At 42.0% G+C, this 24,543-nt stretch overlaps 1 protein-coding gene across 6 annotated transcripts in view; it reads right to left on the minus strand.

Annotated features, from left to right (window-relative positions):
• Nucleotides 1-24,543, minus strand: part of GRM8 (glutamate metabotropic receptor 8) — a 735,586-nt gene that overhangs the window by 582,554 nt on the left and 128,489 nt on the right. For all 6 annotated transcript variants that reach the window (XM_070425024.1, XM_070425027.1, XM_070425023.1 and 3 more), the window contains exon 3: nucleotides 6,106-6,322. In XM_070425024.1, the coding sequence (XP_070281125.1) occupies nucleotides 6,106-6,322 (217 nt within the window). The remainder of the gene's footprint in view (nucleotides 1-6,105; nucleotides 6,323-24,543) is intronic.

The following is a 24,543-nucleotide window of genomic DNA, read 5'->3' on the forward strand; positions in this document are numbered from 1 at the left end:
ATTAAAATGTTTCCTTTCATCCACAGTATTTTACAACATTAATACTTCTGTCAAATTGATTTTTGCCTGCTGGAAGTCACTTTTCCAAAGCATTGCACATCTGAAGGCAAAGGCTGTTCTTTATGTATTCCTTTCTCTGTGTCATTGAAAATACTTTGTTTTAATCTTGAAATGAATCCATTTCAGGTCATAGAAACGCAGTTCTTGTTTATAACCCAAGAGGGGAAAAATGCTTTCTTTTAATACAGCACTGAGGTAGTTTAAAAATATGATCAGTGGGCACTTTTCAGTTGCATAACAGGAATGAATTTTCCTCACATTATTGTTTGACCCTCACCAAAAATAATTCATTATTAAACATTTTGGCAAGTGTAATTTTCTATACAAAAAAAAATGAATTAAGTAAATTGGTCTATAGCATTAACATTTCAAACAGACTATGCCAATTCCATGACCTCTGTGGTCCCTTCCAAATCTGAGATATTAAGATTCTGAACACGTGTCAGACAATAGTCAGAAGCTTCCAGCATTTGCAAATTAGGGAGAAAAAGTCACATATGGTTGAAGATTTGACAGAATCAGGTCTAGTCTGCCCCCCATAAAGTGTGATGACGACTTACAGGCCTGTCATCTTCAATAAATCTCTCATAAATGTGATGACTGATTAAAGGAGGTGTTGCCACACTGTGCAAATCCACACTGAAAAAAATATAATGCTTTCACAAACTCCTTTTATCTTCAGAGTTCAAGCTTTAGCTTCCTAGCCCCTAATAATGACAGTGGTAGTATTAACATTTATTATCCTGTCTTCTTTTAAAAAATAATATAATAAGGGAAGATAAAGAAGCGAAATAACCTGTCTAAAGACTCAAGAAGTCATTGCCTGAGTCACAAACTATGAGCCCCAGAGCTGAGGATGGAAAAGCATGAGTCTATATTATCAAACTCTTTATGACAATGCCAAGGAAAACATCACACCAGATCATTAAAATCAGACATAAATATTGGACTATGGTTCTAACAACTGAGGGTGTGTAAGATGGGTGATAGCTAAGTCTTAACAACCCTCAGCAACTAAGCTCTATCCTTCCCGCAAGCCAAAAGAAACCAAACTGGCACATAAAGATAAATTAGGCCAGAAAGAACTCTGGGTGTCCATAATTTTCCAAGTGTCATCAAAAAGCACAGCATCTTGGAATTACACAAGACAGGGGGTTTGAAGAGGCAGTGCACCACCATACAGGAAGTGCCCATTGCGGTCCTACTGGGAAGCTCTTGACTACCTAGGATCCTGGGAAAGTCAGACACTAGGATCCCACCACTTTCCCCAGCCTGGAACCCTGAATTATCCATTAGATAACCCAATCTACCCACGTAGGCAGGATTGGGAGAGTAGAATTCTGAAACACACCAAAGGAACTTCAGAACTGGTTATATTACAGGCTTCTCCATTAACAAAATTCGGTCTCATCTTTATTGCTAGTCTGTTGTCCTTCTGGTCTAACTCCCACCCCTGTCACTGGAAATTATCTCCCTAAGTACACCCTTCTTCACTATTGCCCCCTGTTAATGGGTATTAAAGTGTGTCTCCCAACAAGATATGCTGATATCTTAACCCCAGTACCTCAGCATGTGACCTTATATGGAAAGAGGTTCACCACAGATGTAATTAGTTAAGATGAGGTCATGCTAGAGTAGGATGGGTCTTTAATCCAACATGACTGGCATCCTTACAAGAAGAGAATACAGCCGAAACCGGTTTGGCTCAGTGGAGAGAGCATTCGCCTGTGGACTGAAAGGTCCCAGTTTCGATTCCGGTCAAGGGCATGTACCTGGGTTGCGGGCACATCCCCAGTGGGAGATGTGCAGGAGGCAGCTGATCGATGTTTCTCTCTCATCGATGTTTCTAACTCTCTATCCCTCTCCCTTCCTCTCTGTAAAAAATCAATAAAATATTTTTTTTAAAAAAAAAGAAGAGAATACACAGGAATGGAGAAGAGAGAAATGTGATGACATAGGCAGAGGTTGGAGTGATGTGTCTACAAGCCAATAAATACCAAGGATTAATAGCAAACACCAGAAGCTAAAAGAGGCAAAGAAGAATTCTCCTCTACAATTTTCAGAAGCAGCATGGCCTTGCTGACACAGTGACTTCAAATTTCTAGCCTACAGCACTAAGACAATACATTTCTGTTGGGTTTTGGTATGTTGTTATGGCAGCACTAGGGAACTAATATACCCCCTCACAAGGACACTACTTGATTTTCTGTACCACACACACATTCAGCTATTCCGCTCATAAAAGTTCCTGTTCTCTTATGAAAATCTGTTCGATATCCTTGAATTTTTCCACAAGAACTCCTACCATCTCCCATCATGAAAATATTTTTCAAGGGGACTTGGGGCCTTTCCATGGCCATAAACTCATCAAGTGAAAAGAACACTTGCCTTAGCCAGTGTGATTCAGTAGTTAGAGTGTCCAGGGTTCGATTCCCAGTCAAGGGCATGTACCTCAGTCGAGGGGTTTGATCCCCAGCCTGTCAGGGCTCATGTGGAAGGCAACCAATCGATGTGTCCCTCTTACATTGATGACTCTCTCACTCTCTTGCTCTCTCTCACCCTTTCTCCCACCCTCCCTCCCTTACACTCTCTCAAAAAAAAAAATCAGTGGAAAGAATATCCTCAGGTGAGGATTTTTTAAAAAGAGAAGAGAACACTCTGCCACCCTCTTTTGCTTTCCACTGCTAAGTCTTGGCCATTATTCCCATGCCTTTTTTATTTTTTCATTTATACCAATTTTATTTTTCCAGTTTTGTTGAGGTATAATTGACAACAATATTGCATAAATATAAGGTGTACAACATGTCATTTTGATATACATAAACATTGAGAAGTGATTACCACAAACTAGTTAACATATCCATCACCTCACACAGTTACTATTTTGTGTGTGCGAGGTGAGAACACTTAAATCAACTCTCTTAATAATTAACTCTAGTGACAATTCTGTACATTACATCTCCTACATAACTGAAAGTCTATATGCTTTGCCCAGCATCTCCCCATTTCTCCTACTTAGCAGACTGAGACTGATATTGCAGTGGTCTCTCAGCTGGTCCCCTTATCTTCCACTTCTCATTTGCACAATCTTAAATACACATCCTGATAGACCCCTTGCTCCTCAGCATTTTCCTCCATCGTCTGGCACATAAAAGATAAAATTACCACCCTATGGCATGGAATACTCAACTAGGTGTCCCTGTCAAGCCTTCTTATTGTGTCTCCCATACCTCACGACACAAACTATGCTTCAGTCAAATTGTGCTATTTGCTGATCTCAAATATATTTTGTTGCCTTCTTCAGTGAAAATCCTACAGTAAAGGATTCATTGGGGGGAGACTATAACAGCTAGGGTACCAAGATGCTATTTGTCTTTATTTGGTCAAATAGCTCCTGTCCCTGTCTCCCTCAGAAGGATCTTGACTAGAGAAGAACCATCACTGGCGTCTCTGTTCATGACCATCACTTACTCATAACTTCGTTCAAGATTCAGGAAAGACCCATGCCCAAGTCTCAGGTCGTGTCAAAATGAAAAATGTTCTAATCAAACCGTACAAGCAATTTATCACTAAACAGATTTTCATTTCACTATATTCCATGATTTGTCTAAATTAATCAGAGCTAAAACATAGGAAGCCTCAATTTACATTGAAATTTCTTAGTAATGAATGTTGCTAAAGGGAGAAATTCAGAACAGAGTACAGGAAAATTTATAAGAGTTGGGAAAATACATAATTTTATTAATAGGCAGATGCTACAGAAAATAAATTTATTACTTGACTCCTAAGTCAAGATACTAAAATTTTTGAAAACACACTATTAACACAGTGACAAAGATGTCACTAATATTATAGTAAGAGAAGCAAATGTTACAGAACTAATGAATTTTCATTAGAGCCATCAGTTCACTTCAGAATGGGTTAAGTTGCTACCATTTGCCAACCCCATTAATATCATTGTCATGTAAAAGGTCTCATTTTCAGCTATTTCTGTTCTAGATAAAATCTTTGTCATTTAAATGAGGAATGATTTTGATATTTAATATATTCCATGGCATACTCTAGTATGATACTAATTTGGCCTTTTCAGCATTCTGCATATTAATTGACAATCCAGCCTTCCTCCATCCCCAGATAAGTGAGAATGGAAATAGAATGGACAGCCAATCAAGTCTCAGAATACTGAAAAGATCGACATAGAAGAAAACACATTGCACTCATCAGGAGCATACACAAGGCACTAAAATTGTTTTCTCCTATAATAATGACTAAGATAGAAATGGGAATAATGAATGGCACCATCTGAATCCTTTGATGTGACAATGTTACCAAAGTTAGCAATGCTCCATAAAAACTGAAACTAGTATTGCTTTTTTTTAGTCAAAAGTATAAAACTACAATCTCACTTAACTTTTAGAACAATGCATTCTATCAGATTCTCCAACAATTGGGAGATTGTGTCCCGTATTTAATTTTTCATAGTCATCTGTTTCATGCACACAAACTGTGTCCTGTAGTTAAAGAGTACGTAGGATCACCACAGAAGACTTAGAATTTCAATACATACTCTATTAGTTTCCTTTCTCTTGTGGAATTACCATTCTGGTGAGAACTGACATCCGCTACATAAATAATGCATTAATCCTAATTCCAGAAGCTATTATTTTCATTTTAGTGAGCATTTCCTCTAAAGACAAATTTGGCATTCTTATCCAAGAAGGTAATATAACTTGCCAGCATTTAAAGTGTTTTGAATCATTTTTATAGCAATGATGATATAATTTTAAATTCCAAAGAGCAAACATTATGGCATCGTGGACACTTAACAACAGGTGTGAATAGTTGGCTGATTAAATCAGTGAATCCAATCTGTCCAGCAACACCAGGCCTTTTCGCCTTTTCTAGCCCTTATGCAGCAACACGGCACTGGAACAAATTATAAACATACCAAATAATGTGTAAAATAAATCTTCATGCCCTATTATATGCAAAACAGATCCCAGGCATCTGCAAATCTTTCAAGAGAAGACCTTATTCCAATAAATTATTCCAATAACCCTTTGTCCTTGCTAATTACGGATAAGACCAAATCACTGCCCTGATCTTTTCCTGAGTTGAAGTCTCCAAGAAAAACAAGAAATTATCAACATAGTTTCTTCTCTCAAGTTCAAAATCACCAATAGGCACTTTCCTTTTTCCACAAAATATTACGCTTAGAGGAAAAAAATATGTAAATTTTATTCAGTAGTTCTTAAGAGTGTTTGTTAAGTAACAGTAATATATCTCCCTTCATCGACGAAGTTGTGTTGTTGACCAATCAGCAATAAGGTTTGTCCTCTAAGTGTGTTTTGTGTTGCTCTGCTTCTTTCCTACACAGTGGAATGGATTTACAACCTCATAAGTAAACATGAACCTGGTGAGACCACTGTAGAGATTTGGATAAGCACCTTGAAAAAACCCAGAATGGAGTTCATCAGCACCTTGTTCTAACCCACGTTTTTACAGTTTGCCCTTCATCCCACTGTAAGCTTCACTGTTTAAGGTAAGACTAAAAATACAAGAAGTCAAATATGACAATCACAATATCACTGAAGCATAGCCTTGGGGGCTCCTTCAGTATTGTTTTAAAATGATTACCAGTCTTAATCCCTCTAGAGTTCGATGTAAATTCCACTGCCTTTTTTTTTAATTTAATGACTTGCTAATGTAAACTTCCATCTAGAACAATCAGAAAGTATGTCATTTATTCAAATTTACAGTGGCTCTTATGCACCAGCCAACTCCCTTGTCAAAACAGACAACTTTTAAAAATGTCTGCCTGAGTCAGAAGCTCTATTTCCTGAATTAGCACCGAAGTGTCACCTTGATGGGCCATGAACAACACAAACATTTATAATAAACCCAGCTTCTCCCTCGAATGGACAGCCCAGGTCACGCATCTGTAGGAGCTCTAATTACTCCATGCAGATCACAAAGTGCTTGGAGGTGATAGGACTCCCGCAACCTGTCACCTCCAAACACAATCACCGATAAATAAATGCTTACCAATCTCCCTCGAAATCTGAGTGAATGCCTCCACACCGCTCTCTCCATAGTTGCCCTCAGAAGCCAGCGTCGACACATAATTCCACCCCAGGGCCGTCACAATGTCCACCATGGCTTGTGCTTGGTAAGAGTCAGGCGGGACCACCCTAGAGAAGAAGTCGTACCTGGTGTTGTCACTTAGCTCAGGGGCTGTGGATGCATAGCTGATTTGAGGTATCTGCAAAACAAAGGACAGGGCATTTCAACCCGTGAGGAATCGTGCGGAATGATGGATTGTCACAAGAGACTGGACAGCCAACACTATATCAGAAACCTAGACACAGCAACCTGAAGCTGAAGTAAGGTTTTATGAGCAACAATGTAATTAGAAAGTCTTTTACATTGGTCTGTAGGCTCACTTTCTTTCAAAGAACATTTCTAAATAACAAGAAAAAAATGTAGTTTTGCTTCAGATTCCACTGTTTCTGAAAGCAAGGCAAAATATTTATGCATGTTATTGTTGTTGTTGTTGTTGCTTTTTTGTTCTGTGATAAGATCTGTGCAGAAATGAGGCAGCAGTGAAGGTGTAGACATGCATCAGAAAGGTCAACCTCTGACATTGTTTTAGCTTTAGAACAGAATGGCTACACAATGACGAACAGAGACTTTAATATGAGATTTTTTGTACACTTAGTATTTCAGTTTTAAGATTATATTTTTGGTAAACTATCATTTAAAAAATAAAAAAGGGGGAATTTGCCGGGAGCCGGTCCATCCTTGCTGCTTGACACAGTCGCTGCAGGAAAGAAACATCTGCACAGCATATGTTTCAATGGACCTGGCATATATAGCATACTGTTCTTAATATGTTTGCTCCCTTTAGCACCATGTGTTTTAACCAAGGTCACCTCTCCGAGAAAGGTTGTTTCCCCAGGTGGGGATCTTTCCCTGAGGTTAGGGAGGGGATACAACCCCTTAACTAAGTGCCAGGCGGGTAGTTAAGCTACATAATCTTTACTCCCTGGAATGGAGATAAGAAACGCCCTAACCTTTGCAATAGATATTGACAGGATTAAAATCAACTGGTATAAATACAGATGTAACAAGACAACAAGACAGAGAACCTAGAGAGAGAACCAAGAGACAGGACTTGGCTGGAGATCCTAGACAGAACCTAGAGACAGAACCTAGTGAGAGAACATGGCAAAAGATCCTGGACAGAACCTGGCTACAGATCTTGGCTGGAGAACCTGGACAGAACCTGGCTGGAGAACCTAGCAAGAGAACATGGACACAGCACCTGGCTGGAGATCCTAACCAGAACTTCGCTGGAGATCCTGACCAGAACTTGGCTAGAGATCCTGGCTAGGCTGCTGATCAACTGAACGCTGTCTCCATGTCATTCCTTCTTCGCCGACCCCAGCAGTAAATTATCCTAATATATAAAAACCCTGAGTCCATCACTACCAGAGGCTCAACCAACCAGAACTCAGTCCTGCAGTCAGCACTGGGTTGCCATGCCGACCCAGCACTGACTGCTGAGGGGGCTGCAAATCAGGCCCGGAGAGAGGCCTGAAAGAGAGAAGCAGGGTCTTATCTGTAGCCTGTGTGGCAGCTGTTGATTAGCACTTGCCTCTCTCTTTCTCTCCAGGCTGGGCCAGCAGCCACGCCTCCATTTCTCTCCAGGCCTCCACTGGGGCTGCCTTTCTGATCAGGCCCCACTGATAGGCCCAAGACGCTGACTGGCATAGAAACCGACCAATCAGAACCAAATTGGCCAGCAGAGGAGGGGAGTTGGGGGCGAAATCAGGCCAGCAGGGAGGGCAGTTGGGGTGAGATCAGGCCAGCAGGGGAGGGCAATTAGGGGTGATCAGGCAGGCAGAGACAGTTAAGGGTGATCAGGCTGGCAAGGAAGGGCAGCTGGGGTTGATATCAGGCCAGCAGGGGAGGGCAGTTGAGGGTGAGCAGGCCAGCAGGGGATAGCAGTTGGGGGCAAGATCAGGCTGGCAGGGGAGGGCCATTGGGGGTGAGATCAGGCCGGCATTGGAGGGCAGTTGGGGGCAACCAGGCCACCAGGGGAGAGCAGTTGGGGGCAAGATCAGGCTGGCGGGGGAGGGCAGTTAGGGTGATCAGGCAGGCAGGCAGAGGCAGTTAGGGGCGATCAAGCAGGCAGGCAGAGAGGTTAGGGGTAATCAGGCAGGCAGGCAGAGGGGTTAGGGGCAATCAGGCAGGCAGGCAGATGAATGGTTAGGAGCCAGTGGTCCCAGATTGCGAGAGGGATGTTCCACTGCCAGCAGTCGGACATCCCCCAAGGGGTCCCTGATTGGAGAGGGTGCAGGCTGGGCTGAGGAAACCGCCCCCCCACTCCCCGCATGAATTTCGTGCACCGGGCCACTAGTTTTAAATAAATAGCTTTTCAAGCCTATTCACTGATTATTAATATAATGATTGAGTACCACAAAAAGTTTTGGGAATAGCCAACCATGTATCTTTTAATAAATAAAAAATTTTTTCCAACTTCTCCCAAAAAAACATTACAAAACAGAAACCCATACAATAATTTCTTTGGGAAAACAAACTTCCTGATATAAAGGGGGTGAACTGCTAGAAGATTTTCAAAACTAGAAATCCTAGGTCATTTCTCCTCACTATATTCAAACCGAGTAACAAATAACTACATGCCACAAATCTCCCCCTAAAAACCTTTTAAAATGTAACATTCATTCATATATCCAAGTGAGGACTCTCAGTCTCACAGAAGAAAACATGTTGCTAAAGAAGTACAAGGAAGCACATGAAGTCCGGAGGCGGTACAGGAGATCAGGGAATCTGGCCAACAAGGCGGGACAGGACATCGCATCCACAGGAACAGCATGTCCAACAGCACAGAGTGGGCTAAGGCATGGCAGACCCCAGGGACTGCAGCTTTTCAGATGGCAGGAAAGTAGGGCAGTAGGGCAGGACTGTCAAAATGAAACTGCAAAGCTAGATAGAAGCCGGGTGATGAAGGGGGGAAAGGAAAGGTGTAGAACCTATATCTGAAAGACAAGGAAAGGTGCAGGCGAGGAGGATAAATGTGGAATGACTCTAAGTTTTATGACTTCGGCCACTAAGATCCCTGATATTTTCTGTTTACCAAGATAGATTTTTTTTAAAAAAGAGATTTGTCAGACAAAAAAAAAAAAATAAGTTTAACTTTTGATTTGCCTCTTTTGAGATTCTTGTGAGATGAATGAAAACCTCTAAATAGTGGGCAATAATATTGGGGGATCTGGAGTTTGAGTGTCTTTGAGACTGAAGGTGAAGAAAGGTGGGAACACACTGGAGGTGCTAGTTAAAGTGTGTGCTCACCCAAGAAAACTATAAAGAGTAAAAGGAGAGAGGAAATTTGGGAGGGTGAGCTGTGCAACTGTGTATCTCATCACCCCTCTGCTACCATGCTGAGGTGTGAAAGTTCAGAGGCCAAAATGACTACAAGGTGCCCTAACTCAGGGTGCTTAATTAAAAATGCAAGTTTGGCTCATCCATAAAACAATTAACTTCGCTCTCCACCAGATCCCACAGCCAATATCGGTGCCCTGATGTCAGAGAGCCTGCAGTTCCATCTTCCCATACAGGCCTGCACACTCTGGGATCCAACCCTCACCCAACAACCCCAGGCCAATGGTTCCCAATCCATGTAACGTTTTGATTCTCCTCTTCACATCTGTGTAAAGCTCTCAACATCTGGGTTCCTTTGATCTAGAGAGTCCTGCTCCATAATGGTGGCCAGTGAAGTGACACTGAACTTCTCAAGATTTAAAAAGCCCGAGTTACAAAGGAAGCAGAAGTAAAAGAATGTGCTTGGAGCTCTCCAGGGTGCTGCAGGGTCCATCCAGCTCCTGTACAACCTCTATCTCTCTATATTGTCTATAACAATGAGTTAGCCTATGTAACCCCAATTCTTCCTGGTCCTAATATCCTAGTGGGACCAAGTTAACTTGCTTGTTAACACTGTGGGTCCACAAAAAAATGAGTCTGACCTGCCTCCTTTGCTTTCTCTGCCAGATACACTGGCCACGTCTCGGCAGGCTATTCCCTTGATTAGTCTTTGTGCCTTTGTAATACATGACTACTCAGCAAGGACACACCTTCGCATGTCTAACCACACACCAAATCTTGGCCTTTTTCACCTTTTTTGGCTTGCTTCTAGAGGACCTTGGAAGTAGACAATAGATGACTCAGTGAGAGCTACCCCTCACTAGGTAAAACTTTCCCAACGATCAAGAGCATGTGCATTTCTGTGTTCCAATGAAACGTATTCAGCAGCTTGACCTTCACTTTGGGAGGAATTCTGTGAAGATGAATGTGGGGTGTGTGTGTGTGTGTGTGTGTGTGTGTGTGTGTGTGTGTACGTGCACGTGTGCTTAGGGGAGCATTCTATAGCAAATGATATGGCATCTTTCCTTGCCATGCCTTCTCTGCCCTGCTTGCTGCATGTCCTAGGAGTGCTCTAGGACTGTAGCACCTGGGTCCCTTGCCTCAGGCTTTCGGTGAGTCCCACAGGAGTCAGAGCACTGATTTCCCCATCTCCTTCCCCACCAACCTGGTGTTTCTCTACCTAAACCCTCATCCACAGCTAAAGCTCTTGCCAGGTTCCGGAGACCACTCTCTACCCTGTCCCTTCAGGTCCTGCCACTGCTGCTGGTACCTGAGTGCTTCCTCATCCTGTGGTGGTTCCTTTCACTGTGCCCACACCTTAAGAATCATTCTTTTGTTAACCTTCCTTGAATTACCTTTCACAGAGGATTAGTCAGAGTCCAGTAGCCAAGGAGCTACTCAGAGTCCATTAGTAAAATGCCTTACACAACCCCCACCCTGCCTATAATAATGAGCCACCCCTTTCTAAAAAGGAGCACAATGTGTGAAAATTGAGTGTTTGAACCCAAAACTAATTATCTCAAATTACTACCTTCAGTCAGTCACTTTCAGGGCTGTTTAATTAGCAGTCAGCATCGTGTTTAGGATTAATTAAACAGGTGTAAAGGGGGTATAAAATAAAAGTGCAGATAGAAGATGGTTGTTTGACTAATTGGATAAAGGACTTTCTCCCCAAACTCTTGAAGAGTTTTCTCTTTGCCTATCATCTTGTGGAAAAAGTGGTGTGAGAGTATGTGTCTGTGTTTCCATTTGTTCAACATTTGCTGTGTTGCCATCTACAATAATAGACATCAGGGTATGTGGATAGTATTTTAAGACAACTTTTCAAGTTGTCATGAAATCATACCTCATTCTTATTTTATTATGACTGACCACAAAGCATTGGCTCCTTATGCACTTTAGTCTCTGTGCCAGCATCCCCAATATTTCCACCTCCCTCGAATTAAAGCCCTACTGGCAACCCAAGTGGAAATTTTTTATAAACCTACAATGTTTCTTTTGCTTTTCCCTACATTAAATCCATCCTAATTAATCCCTTCGCCCTGGAGCTTTCCTCTCCCAGAAACAACAACACTAAAAAGGTGGTGGGTGGGGAATAGAAGTAGAGAGGGAAATGAGAGGGAAAAGACAGGAGGTGTTAGGGGGAGCATTCTGCATCAGCGCTCCCATCCTTTGGAAGAAGTAACATCCTACATAAAACTCTGTTAACTCCCACTTGCCCACTCAAAGGATAATATCCAAACTCCAGCCTGGTTCATGGAGTTCAGATATCAGACTCTGTCCCATCCTCATTCCAACCTCATGTCTTCCCTGCCACACCCTGACAGCACCCTGCCCCTGCGAGTCCCTGTGTTGACTGTCTTCTCTCCCTCGCTTGGAGATCTTCTGCACAAAGCAATGTCTACGTCCCTGGGAAGCTTTCACTAGCTCTCTCAGACACCCTGGCTCCCATAGTCTCCATCATCTGACATTAGGAACCACAATGGCTTATGAGCCTCTCAGGAACAAAGTCTCTGTCAATTTTGTTGGTATCCCCAGCACCTGGCTGAGGAAAAGCTCAATGACTGTTTGGAGGCAATTAATTAATTAAAGTGTGGCAGGAATTTTGGTACAGCCTCTTTCCCACAACCTCCTACCCTGCATTCCACCAAAACACTGCACAGGCTGTATTCTGTGTCCTTCTCGATCCTTCTCTGTCCTACTGCGTGTCCTAGGAGGTGCTCTATGACTGACTGCAGCACCCGGGTCCCTTGCCTCAGGCTTTCGGTGAGTCCAGCCAGTGGGAGACAATGAGAGACTGGAGAGAAGGAGATAGGAGTCAGAGCACTGGTTTCCCCATCTCCTTCCCCACTAACCCAGTGTTTCTCTACCCGAACCCTCATTGGCAGCTAAAGCTCTTGCCAGGGCCCTAACCGGTTTGGCTCAGTGGATAGAGGGTCAGCCTGCAGACTAAAGGGTCCCAGGTTCGATTCCGGTCAAGGGCATGTACCTTGGTTGCGGGCACATCCCCAGTAAGGAGGTGTGCAGGAGGCAGCTGATCAATGATTCTCTCTCATCTGTGATGTCTGTATCTCTTTCCCCCTCTCCCTTCCTCTCTGAAATCAATAAAAATATATATTTTAAAAAAAAAGCTCTTGCCAGGTTCCAGGGACTACTCTCTACCCTGTCCCTTCAGGTCCTGCCCCTGCTGCCAGTGCCTGAGTGCTTCCTCGGCCTGTGCTGGTTCCTTTCACTGTGCCCACACCTTATAAATAGTTCTTTCGTTAACCTTCCTTGAATTACCCCTTGAGTGTGCCAGAGGCCTAATAACATGCCCTCTCCTCCAGGTTTCTGTGGGAGGGACATTGTTGCCACCCTTCCCTACCCTCAAACTTGCCCTACCCTCTTCGCCCTTCTCCATCCACTGTCCCACCCAGCCTTCTCCGCCACTGTCCTTACATGTCGTTTTTCCTTTCTTTTCTCTCTCAGTACATTAAGGCATCCACTTGCATTATTTGAAAACACCTGACATTTTGCTCTTTTTCTCTTTAAATGATATTTTTATTGATTTTTTTAGAGAGAGGGGAAGGGAGAGATAGAAACATCAGTGAGAGAGAAATATCGATCGGCTGCCTCCTGCACATTCCCAACCAGGGATGGAGTCCACAACCCAGGCATGTGCCCTGTCTGAGAACTGAACAGACAACCCCTAGGTCAGTGATGGCCTATGACACATGTGTCAGAGATGACACGTGAACTCATTTTTTTGGTTGATTTTTCTTTGTTAAATGGCATTTAAATATATAAAATAAATATCAAAAATATAAGTCTTTGTTTTGCTATGGTTGCAAATATAAAAAAAAAATTTCTATATGTGACACGGCACCAGAGTTAAGTTAGGGTTTTTCAAAATGCTGACACGCTGAGCTCAAAAGGTTCGCCATCACTGCTCTAGGTGCACCGGGCGACACCCAACCAACTGAGCCACACTGGCCAGGGCTGCTTTTTCTTTTTCTTTTATTTCTTATCTTCCTTGTGCTGAGGTTTCATAATATGATGTGTGCTTAAAATAAAGCCATATTTCCATAACCCAAATAAAGCATTTTTGAGGCAATTAATTGCCCGACTCAAGATACTCATCACCATACCCTCCTTAAAATTTTGCTTTAGCTTCCACTTTTCTGATTGTCTTGGTTATGAAAAACTCCTTCTCTTACTACATTTTCACTTCAGCCCACAGAAGAGGGGATTCCTCAGCCTTCTTGGGCAGTTCCAGGATGAGTATTTCCTACCTAGATCTCCATCTTTTACTTAGGGGAGACCAGAACTCTATATTTATTGGGCAAGAGTGCTGACCGCACACCCCAGGCTTCTTTTCTCTGCAGGGTAAGACCAGGCAGGGCCTCCGTGTTAGGGAGGTATCCCACCCCGCTCCTCTCCATATTCCACTGACAACCAGGTGTGTGAGAGAGGCCTGAAGCCCTGGTCATGGGTTGAATGAGTGGACTTCAAGTTTTCCATGCAGGCAGAGCGGGCCCCGAGGTTCAGTAGGGGTGTGGGAGTAGGAAGCACCATTTTTACCTCAAGTCCACACTGAATTCTTTCCACTACAGTCTTTAACGGACAGCCACATGTCTGGGGAGTTATTTGGTATTTGCTCAGCTGCTAGTAAAACAAATACCTTGATCCACATTTAGTTAGTTATTCTGTGAATCTTGGACTTAAAACTCTGAGAAAGTCCAAAAGTCTGACTTGGAGCTCAAGGAAGCAGAAGTTCCATTTCAAATGAAAGAAACTCATTTAGAGCCACTTGACTATTTTGATTAATGTGTGTGTGTGTGTGTGTGTGTGTGTGTGTACACACAAATATAGGTTTCTACCAAAAATATATATATATATATATATATATATATATATATATATAATATATAGATATTGTGTGTATATAAATGTATATACTTGCCAATAAAATATATTTTTAATAGAAGTTATTGTCCTCTAGAGCTCTCTACTTCTAGATAGAACCTAGATTTTTATCTAGGGCTTGGCCACACAGGAGGAGACTATATTTCCCAGCCCTTCTTTGCAGCTATGGTCACTAACATGGTGGCGAGTGTAACTTCTGAAAAGTGTCCTTAAAGGGAAAGGACATGCCTTTCTCAAGTCCCTCCCTCTTTCCCACTGGCAAGAACTAGGACATGTCTACAGTTCCATTAGCCATCTCAGGCCATGCCCCAGGGATGGCAGAGCAAAACGCCACACTGCAGTTGAAGGCTTTGTGATATCTGAATTTCTACAACCACCTAATCGTTCTTCCTGTTTCCAGTCTTGCCCCGCTCAGATCCATTTTTGCCCCGCAGATCCATTCTACATCAGTAACCGAACTGATCTTATTAAAGAAAAATCTGTTCATATCAAAATCTTGCTCAAAGCACTTCACTCATTTCTCCATTGCTCTTGACGTGGAGAAATTGGCTCTTAAATACAGCCCACACCTCTTGCCACAGGAACCTTGTGATTTGGCATCTGGCTGCCTTTCCCCTCACTCACCTGGTCCAGCCACCCTGGCTTCCTTCCAGTTCCCTGATCAGGCCATGCCCCTTTTCTTCTCCACACCTCATGCCTATTGTTGTATGTTTTTCCCAAATCCTTCCAGGCTTCCCATCCTTCATCCTTCCCTCAAATGTCTACTCTTCAAACAGGTCTTCCCTGACTACCCCACCTAACATGGTCTCCCCACCCACATTAGTAACTCATCACCCTACTTATTTCCTTCATTACATTGATCTCAACTTGGGTTAATTTGTGTCTCATGTTTCCCTTACTAAAATGGAGATCCTTCAGGGATCTTCTTTGTGTTGTTTACAAATGTAACCTGGGCTTCTAGCACATAGTAGGGGTTCAATAAATATTCATTGAAAAAAACTGGTCTGTCCATCAATCAAGGACCCCTTTTATTATTTTCCTCCATGCATTGCAATTTGGAAAGATTTTTCTATAAAACGATTTAAGCAAAAAGTCACACATTTCTCATTTCTGCATTATTAAAAAAGCTATCCATTTGCTAAAGCTTCTGATCAGCTTGAGATATCTGTTGTTGCCAAGCTGAGGTGACAGAATTCCAGGCCAAATCAAGTAAGGGACATTCAGTGACATCCATGCAGACACATCGCAGGGAAGCACACAGCTGCCGTGGAGCTCTTTGAAATGCTGAACATGGCCAGGAAAGCTTCATAACGACCTTGCCAAACACTTTGACAGCTCATGGCCTTCCATCTGCCTCTGGAGACCAAAGTTACAGATTCTTTCATCTTTATCTGTGCAATGGACATTCTAGACAGGGCCGCAAGTTCTTCTCTCTCCCTCACACAGGCTGTTTCTCTCTTTTGCTGCCAGAGTGTGACTGTACTCAACAGAGAGGATGAGACAAAGTGTAACTGAGATGTGAGGAGGCAGAGGGACTTTAAGACACCATAAATACTCAATCAGTGTCCAAGAAGGTTCTGGTTCCACTCCAACTGCCTTTTTAAGGCTTCCTCCTGTTTTGCATTAAAACATTGTGGTACGTTTGAAACTTTCTGTGTTTGCTCAAAATGGCACCAATCTTGCATCCATTTCCCCCAGTTTATGGTTTGCCAAAGATCTTTAAGAAGTCAAGACACCCCTGATGATCAATGAACCACCTAAAGCCCATCTCCGAGGAAGCCCCTCAGAATCAGAGTAAATGTAAGACTTCCTGTAAGAAACTTGCACACATCCGAAGACAGGTTTGCAGACAGAAGATAATTTAGACCTGAGTGACACACATCAATCCTGCCAAAAGGTTTTTGTGCTTCATTTATCTTTGCAAACAACCTTGTCCATTGATTGTAAAACTTACTGGTGGAGGGTGGCAGGGTGGGATGGGCATGCTACTCAATAACACCATTGGTTTTCTCCAGCGAAAGATCAGCTGGAAGCTGTGCTCTCTCCCCAGGGGGTGGTGCTTGCCTGAGCACTCCTTCAGTGCTGTTGGCCTTAGCAACAGCAGCCATCACTGCCATAGCTTCCTGCCACCTGGTCCTGGGATGGATTTGTTGTTGCTGTAGACTAGAGCTACATCCAGAGAGAATGATTACAGCCACTAACTTTGTCCTTGCAGACTTGACTGCTCTCTGGTATTAAAACTACTAGTTGCTTGTGGAAAAACATGAGTTATAGTCAGAAACTAGATAAGCATAAGGAGTCGGACCTCCTGCCTCCAGAACCAAGACCTGCTCAAAGCAATCCCAACTGCACAATGGACAGGCAGTAGGCTTCCTGTCTGCTCCAAATGTGACATTCAGTCCCTGCCTCTCATCTTCTCAGTTGAATTCCCACAGTTGATTCAGGGAAGAACACAGATTTTTGTATTTTGATGTATGGTGGAACTTAGCAAAGAGAGAGATGGAGGGAGGGAGGGAGGGAGGGAGGGAGGGAGGGAGGGAGGGAGGGAGGGAGGAAGGGGGAGGGAGAGAGGGAGAGGGAGAGAGAGAGAGAGCAAGCTTATTGAAATCATGCAGGCCATGGAGAAAGAGACAGAGATTTCCTTGTGCTGTATTTTTTTTAATATATTATTTTTTATTTCAGAGAGGAAGGTAGAGAGAGAGAGAGAGAGAGAGAGAGAGAGAAACATCAATGATGAGAGAGAATCATTGATCCACTGCCCCTTGCATGCCCCACACTGGGGATCAAGCCCACAAACCGGACATGTGCCCCAACCGGAATCAAACCGTGACCTCCTGGTTCATAGGTCAATGCTCAACCACTGAGCCTTGTACTTTGTTGTTATCCTTCTTCCCAACATCAGCTCATCCAGAATAAGCTAACTCTCCATACCCACACTAAATGGGCCTGTGGTTGGTTATGCTGTAGCTGAGTATAGCATAATGCTAGTAGGTTTAAGGTCACAAGTTTAATTCCATTATGGGCCAAGATGCAGACTGTACCCCTCACTAGAACCTTCCTCCTAACAAATGCACAGCACCAGTAACAAAGCCAACCAGAGAGAGGAGAATCAAGGTTAATTCATTCTCATCACTAGGTAAATAAATCAAAGATGGCTTGCTACTGATGGTGAATCTGAAATTCCTGCATCAAATATGAAGAAAATCAAGTCATAGAAGGCACATTTTAAAACTTAAAGAGTGCATCTTTGTACATATGTGTGCCTGAAAGTACAGCATATAAATATGTTATATTTATGAAGTCATTTCTTGGTTTCAGATAGTCCATTTAGATATTCTACTGAATTGTAAAAGGATACATTTCTCACAGCTTTTCCAAGGGTACTGTATGAGTCAGGGAGATGGTACACTCAAATTAGGATGACTCAAGGAGGGCTCAGAAGGGGACTCTTTTCAAATTGTGGCAGCATTACAGTACAGGGAATGGCAGCAGAAAGCCACAGTCCAGCAAAAGTAAGAGGGGTGCTAAGGAGATGAGAGAAGGAGTCTTGAACAGAAGTCATCTCTCTCTTAAGTGACCACCCTGGAGGGACAGAGCCAACCCCACAGGGAGGAATCAAAAAAACCTATATCCTGACTTCTCCTCCCTCCCTGACCTCCTGCTGGCTCTCCCTATGACCAAACCCACTGGAGACCAAGGGGCAAGGGAACCTGTTGTCTGGAGAGTTGCCCCCCAGGGCCACAAATAGAAGGCAAAAGAGAGAAGGTAGATTTGAGAGCAGGCAGACACTATCTGTCCAGCATCTCATTTATGATTAACCATGAGACACTTTAAATACATCGATGAATGGCTGCACAGATCTCCAGTTTCCTACATTATGTTGCTTTTTTATAACTTGATCTCAATACTTTTGGCAGAATATCTACACTAAGACATTCTGGTTTGGTTATGGGAATTTCCCCTAAAACTAGGCCAACTGATTAGAATTTCTTTGGAAAATAAAATAATATCCTTTCTTTTTCAAGGGTGTAATGATTTTAATCAAATTGGTAATGATATTTGACTTCTAACCTGTTTTGTTTAAAATGAAAGGCAAGTAATAGTAATCTGTGAACATGAAAGAATTTACATGTAAACAAACATAATTATACCCAATAAGATTAATAAATCTTTTTTTTTTTACATCTCCTAATTACATTTTACAATGAGAAAGCACAGCAGCTCCTAAGGGAAAGAGTTGTTATAATTGATCAGGTTGCTAGTAGTGGGGGAATTTTTAAGCCTAACTACCCGGCATATATTTATTCAAAAGTTCTAATAGCAGCTCTAATTGGTTTGGCTCAGTGGATAGAGCGTCAGCCTGTGGACTCAAGGGTCCCAGGTTCGATTCCAGTCAAGGGCATGTACCTTGGTTGAGGGCACATACCCAGTAGGGGGTGTGCAGGAGGCAGCTGATCGATGTTTCTCTCTCATCGATGTTTCTAGCTCTCTATCTCTCTCCCTTTCTCTCTGTAAAAAATCAATAAAATATATTAAATAAATAAGTAAATAAACAGATTGAATTAAAAAAAATCAATAAAATATATATATTTTTAAAAATTTCTAATAGCAACTTGGGTTTAAAACCTTTAGTTTGTAAGGAAGAGACTTCAATATTTCAACTAATTCTATGGCTTCTCCCAATCTTCAATTTTTCCTTATTTAAAAAAAAAGTGAACACTATTGTTTGTACTTTCCTTGCATTTCAGAACTCTGTGATTTCTAGAAAATGATAACCAGTACCTATGCAATGTTACAACCAAATTAAAAAGGTTAATTCAATACACGCACTTTTTCTGATTAGAGGTTAAATTGAATGTAATGTCTTTTTAATGGTTACTTTTCGATTTGTTCATTCAACATTTTAGCTCCCACTATGTGCCAGACACCATGACAGGCGCTGAGGATAGGGCAGTAGACACATGGTCCTCCCACCCCCACCATCCATATGGTCAGATGGAAAAGACAGGCATTCAGTACACAATCACCCAAATAAACATGTAACAGCAGTTGTAATGACTGCTGGGAAAGAGCAGTGTGGGCTGACAGTAACCGGGTAACTCATCTGATCTGGGGGCGTGGGGGAGGCTTCCCTGGAGAAGTAACATTAAGCCAAACATGAAAAATGGAGAAAAGGGAATGAACACCCCACACCAGCCACACATTGCCTCTCACTTCAGACTTCCTTCAGATGAGTAAACGGCCCAATTTGTAGAAGTGAGGAGGAGGGGTGATTGACTGACAGGACCTTCCTTTTAAAAACTGGACACAGCTCAGAATACTATTAAAGCAAAGACCACCATTCCCGGTGCGCTTTTTACCCACAGCATTTTCAAGTGGTATATGCATAATTTGGGGTTCTCATATTGGAACTATTTCAGAAAACAGCCGGGTAATTATCAGCAGGAAATTGCATTGTGTTCTCATAGGTCCTGAGGTTTGTAAGGGTCAGGAAACATGAACAGACGAATGGACAGGTGGGGGATGAGAAAAGGAATGAATCCAACAGAAACTAAGCCTACAGGAGAGAAACAACTTTTAAGGCAAGAACCCAGCAAAAAATAAATGTAGACTTTATATTACTTACAAGGTAGTTGTTTCCTTAGGAACGTAAAAAGTGATTGAAAAGTAAAAGGAAGCTCTCCATTTTTACTCAGGCTGTGAAGGCTTCTTCGGATATGATTTCAAAAGACATGAGAAGCAGGTTAGAATTAACTCAGGAGAAGAATAATGTGGCCCCCTTTTTATGAGATAATATACATTTCCGGCCCCTCTCAGGAGGAGAGAGAAATAAATGGATCTGTCCACCTCTAAACACCCTGCCCAGTGACCCCGCATCCCAGAGGGACAAGGAGCATGTCATTCGCTGATTTTATTATTTCTAACTACTACTGCCAGGATTCTACTGCATTCTGGAATAAAGATACTTCTTTGATACCTTCTGAAGAAAGTTTTTAAGCAGCTCAGGATTTCAAAATAAAATCTATCTCTAAGTATTTTTTAAGGTAGGAAAAAGCTTGCAATGATTTGCTTAGGACAGTCAAATTTTTCTATAAAGAGGTTTTGGTGGGTCTTTTTACTTGGGTACAAAAATGTAATCAGTTACCATTTGTTATATTAGGAAAAAAAACACAAAATGATGCCGGGGCACATTCTTAGCATCACTTGCTAAATAAGCCACTTAAAATATTAACTCTCCCGCCCACTCAGTCCCATCACTGCTGACTTCAAACTATCCCCTAGCATCTAATTTTTCTCTTCTGCTGATTTCCTTGCTGTGCAATCACAACTGTGGTTCAATTTTTCCCCCAAGCATGTCAGCACTAAAGCATTAAAAAATGCGCTTTGCTTTCCTCCTATGTGATACACTGCTGTATGACTTCGGGCTGCCTTGACTGGTCCTCATCTTTCTTAATCTTTCATTGGCCAGGTGAGCCACCATAAATGAAGACTTTCTAAAAATTACATTTGGGAAAAAAAACCTGGCTGGAGAACCTGGTGAGAACCTGGCTAGAACCTGGCTAGAACACCTGGCTAGAGAACCTGGCTAGAGAATCTGGCTAGGCTGCTGGCCAACTGAATGCTGTCTCCGTGTCATTCCTTCTTCGCCGACTCCGTCCACACCTTTGGGAACCCCTGGACCTGCTGGGGCTGGACCCCAACACTTCTTTTCTCTTTAAAATTCTTTAAGGAGAGAAAGAGAGAGAGAGAGAGAGATTGATTTGCGTCTTCTAGGAACATGTATTCCAATGCAGCCATGGAGGAGAGTGAAGTTAAAAAGAACCTCCCTAAGGAGAAAGTCAGGAGTCACAGAAAAATTGCACTAGGGAATTCCTCCCATGCAGCAAAGTCAAGAGCTACCAGAGAGACTAATCAAGGAGCTTTTCTAATGCAGAGAAGATAGTCTTCATAATTCCAGTCCAGCAAAATTTGACAACTGCTAGTGATAGTACTTCTTTGTATTTTTCATTCCCTTCTTTTCTAAACGGAAAACTTTATAGACGTTATTCTGCTCCTTCTCTAGATGTTGAGTGCTTATGGGGTAATAGAATGCCTTCATTTATAGGTTACCAAACCACAAGAAGCTATAGCTGGCCTTGATAGAGAACACCAGGCATATCCAGAGGTCAAGGACTTTGAGTTGGAAGAGGAACTGGATGGATTTGGGAGGTTATCTTCCTTATGGAAGAGCAGTGTTCTATGAATGAACAAAAGTGTGTTTGTGGATATTTGGGAGTCCAAGATGTTCTTGCCTAATATCCATTCCCCCTTTATTCAAGGGTGATAGAATCTCCCATCTGGGGCCTGGCACATGGCTTCCCAGAATGGAGACGGCAGCTTTCACTTTTTCTTTGCAAGGAAGTACAATAATGTGACTAAACTCACATCAATGGGATGGTAAGCAGAAGCGTTTATGCAGCAGCTTCTGAGAATCTTTCAGATGAGATGGAACATGCATACCCTTTGCTCTCTTCTTTCTCCCTTCCTCCAGCTTGCTGCCTGGAACGTAAATGCCACCACCTATGACAAGGCAATAAGATATAAGGAACCTCACCTTTGTCCCTCATTGTATAGAGCATTATATTAGTCTTCAAGTACCAACCCAGATTTTTGTGTACAGCGAGAATAAACTTCTGTCTTGTTTAAGCCAAAAAAAAAAATAAATAAAATAAAATAAAATAAAAATTACATTTGGGTCCAAGTTTCCTTGAGAGGAAAATAACTGCCCATGTGTTTTGGTATGAAAGATCGGTTCATATTGCAAAAGATCAGTTTACCAGCATTGACTACAGTTTCTGTAGGAATGAAGTTTTCTCTACCAACCTTGCAGCTCCATGTTGCCAGCAAACCCACAGCATCAGCATCACCTGGGAGCCTCTTAGAACTGCAGGACCTCAGCCCAGATGTACGGAATGAAAATCTGCATTTTAACAAGTTCTCCAGGTGATTCATGGGCACAATAAAGTTGGAGAAGCACTGCGCTAGTCTTTAAAGCATTGAATGCATACTCAGGAGCCCTGTATTTTCTTTTGAAAAGTTTCCAAATCATGCACAAAGGCTTTAAGTGCATTCATTGCAAGGATTATTTTGGTCGGTCTAGATGTTGTCCTCATGAGGAGATATAAAAGTTTCAAGTTCACTTTCTGGTGAAGTTGGTGCCTTGAACATGATGTTCACTTCCCCTAAGGCAGTGGTTCTCAACCTTGGCTGCACATTAGAATCACCTGGGAATCTTTTTAAAATCCTGATTTCTGGACCTTATCCTCTGGAAATTCTGTTTCTTTGTTACTAATGTTGTGGCCCCACCCCATAACAAAGAAACAGAATTTCCGGAGGATGAGGCCCAGAAATCAAGATTTTAAAAAGATTCCCAGGTGATTCTAACGTGCAGCCAAGGTTGAGAACCACTGCCCTAAGGTGAACAACATCTCCTGATAGCTGGAAATTTCTTTTCAGAAATATTCCACGACTCAAAAATTATAATCATACTTTAAGTGTATTATGTTTCAATTCTTGCATCCAATGCTGACATGAAGTTTATTTTTAGTGTCATGGCAAATGACTAGTGAATATATCACATACTGTGTTGAGTCAGTAAGGGGTTTTTTAATATGTTTCTTACTTATTTGGAAATAATATATGACTCTCTGGAAAATAAAAATTTGACAAAGGCTGCATGACTGAGTATCAATATAAGATGCAATATACCTTGTCATTAATATATTTCCTACAGTATTCATATGCAAGATAATTTAGTGAGATATTCATTTTTATTTGATTCTTACTGCTGTAGGCAACCTGTGAAAAATATTTTTTCTTCTTTCTCTCATGTGTGTGTATGTGTGTGTGTGTGTGTGTACACTCCACAAGAGCAATCAAGCTTGTGTGCCCCAGAGAATGAACAGTCCTCATATTGCAGAGCCGAAGCCTGCAGACACTCTACAGCTGAATTATCTACAGAAGAAGATCACCCAAGGTTTGAGGAGGAGGATCTGTAAATGGAAGTGGAGAGAGAACGGTGATCCATCAGGGACTGGGAATGGTGGAGCTCTTCATTTTGCTCCCTTCCAGTGCCTAGGAATCCAGAAACCTCATCAAATAAGCCTCTTCCTACACTTGCCTTTGAAGGATTGGAGGAAGTCACCTCCTTCAATAGCCCTTGGGGGCTATAGTGAGCATCTCTACAGCGCACATCTCTGTAGCATTGGAAACAATGATTGACTTTCTTGACACGCTAGTCCAGTGATGGCGAACCTTTTGAGCTCGGCGTGTCAGCATTTTGAAAAACCCTAACTTAACTCTGGTGCTGTGTCACATATAGAAATTTTTTGATATTTGCAACCATAGTAAAACAAAGACTTATATTTTTGATATTTATTTTATATATTTAAATGCCATTTAACAAAGAAAAATCAACCAAAAAAATGAGTTCGCATGTCACCTCTGACACGCGTGTCATAGGTTCGCCATCACTGCTCTAGTCAATGTGGCTCAGTGCCAGAGTTATCTAATATAGAAGAAAAAAATTTCTCGCACTCGAATTTTGAAGATCAAATTCATTCCTTACACCTACTCCCTATCAGAGGGTGGGCTTGAGAGCTGACTCTGGGATACACTGTTCTTTTTTAGCCAAAGCCAGGAAAGTACTCTGTATACAATACATGACCATATGTGTTATTGATTAACTGCCTCCTAGTGACAGTAAAACAACTCAGAATTTCTGACTTATAATATCTGCAGACTACCTGGTAAAACTGCTTCTCAAATGCTTCCCACATTTTTGGTGCTTAAATGAAAATATACTTTACTTTTTTTATGAAGAGCTAACTCCTCTTTCATAGACCATAACTTAGATATATGAAGACATTTATTGTCTTTCCAATCCTCTCTAATTTTCTAAATAGTCTAAATATGTAAATGTTTGCATAATGGTTTTCCAGAGACTATGCAAATATCATTGGGCCCACTTTAAAAACAAAGCAGCAAAAAACAAAACAAAGCAAAACCCTTTCAGACACTCCTGCCTTTAACAAAAAATGCTATCTCAAACTTCCACTTGATGAGACATCCCTCTTTAGATACTCTTTACTTTTT

This window comes from Myotis yumanensis, unplaced genomic scaffold (assembly GCF_028538775.1).
Source record: "Myotis yumanensis isolate MYYU_CA2020_CCGP unplaced genomic scaffold, mMyoYum1.0.hap1 SCAF_9, whole genome shotgun sequence".
Taxonomy (NCBI): Eukaryota; Metazoa; Chordata; class Mammalia; order Chiroptera; family Vespertilionidae; genus Myotis; species Myotis yumanensis.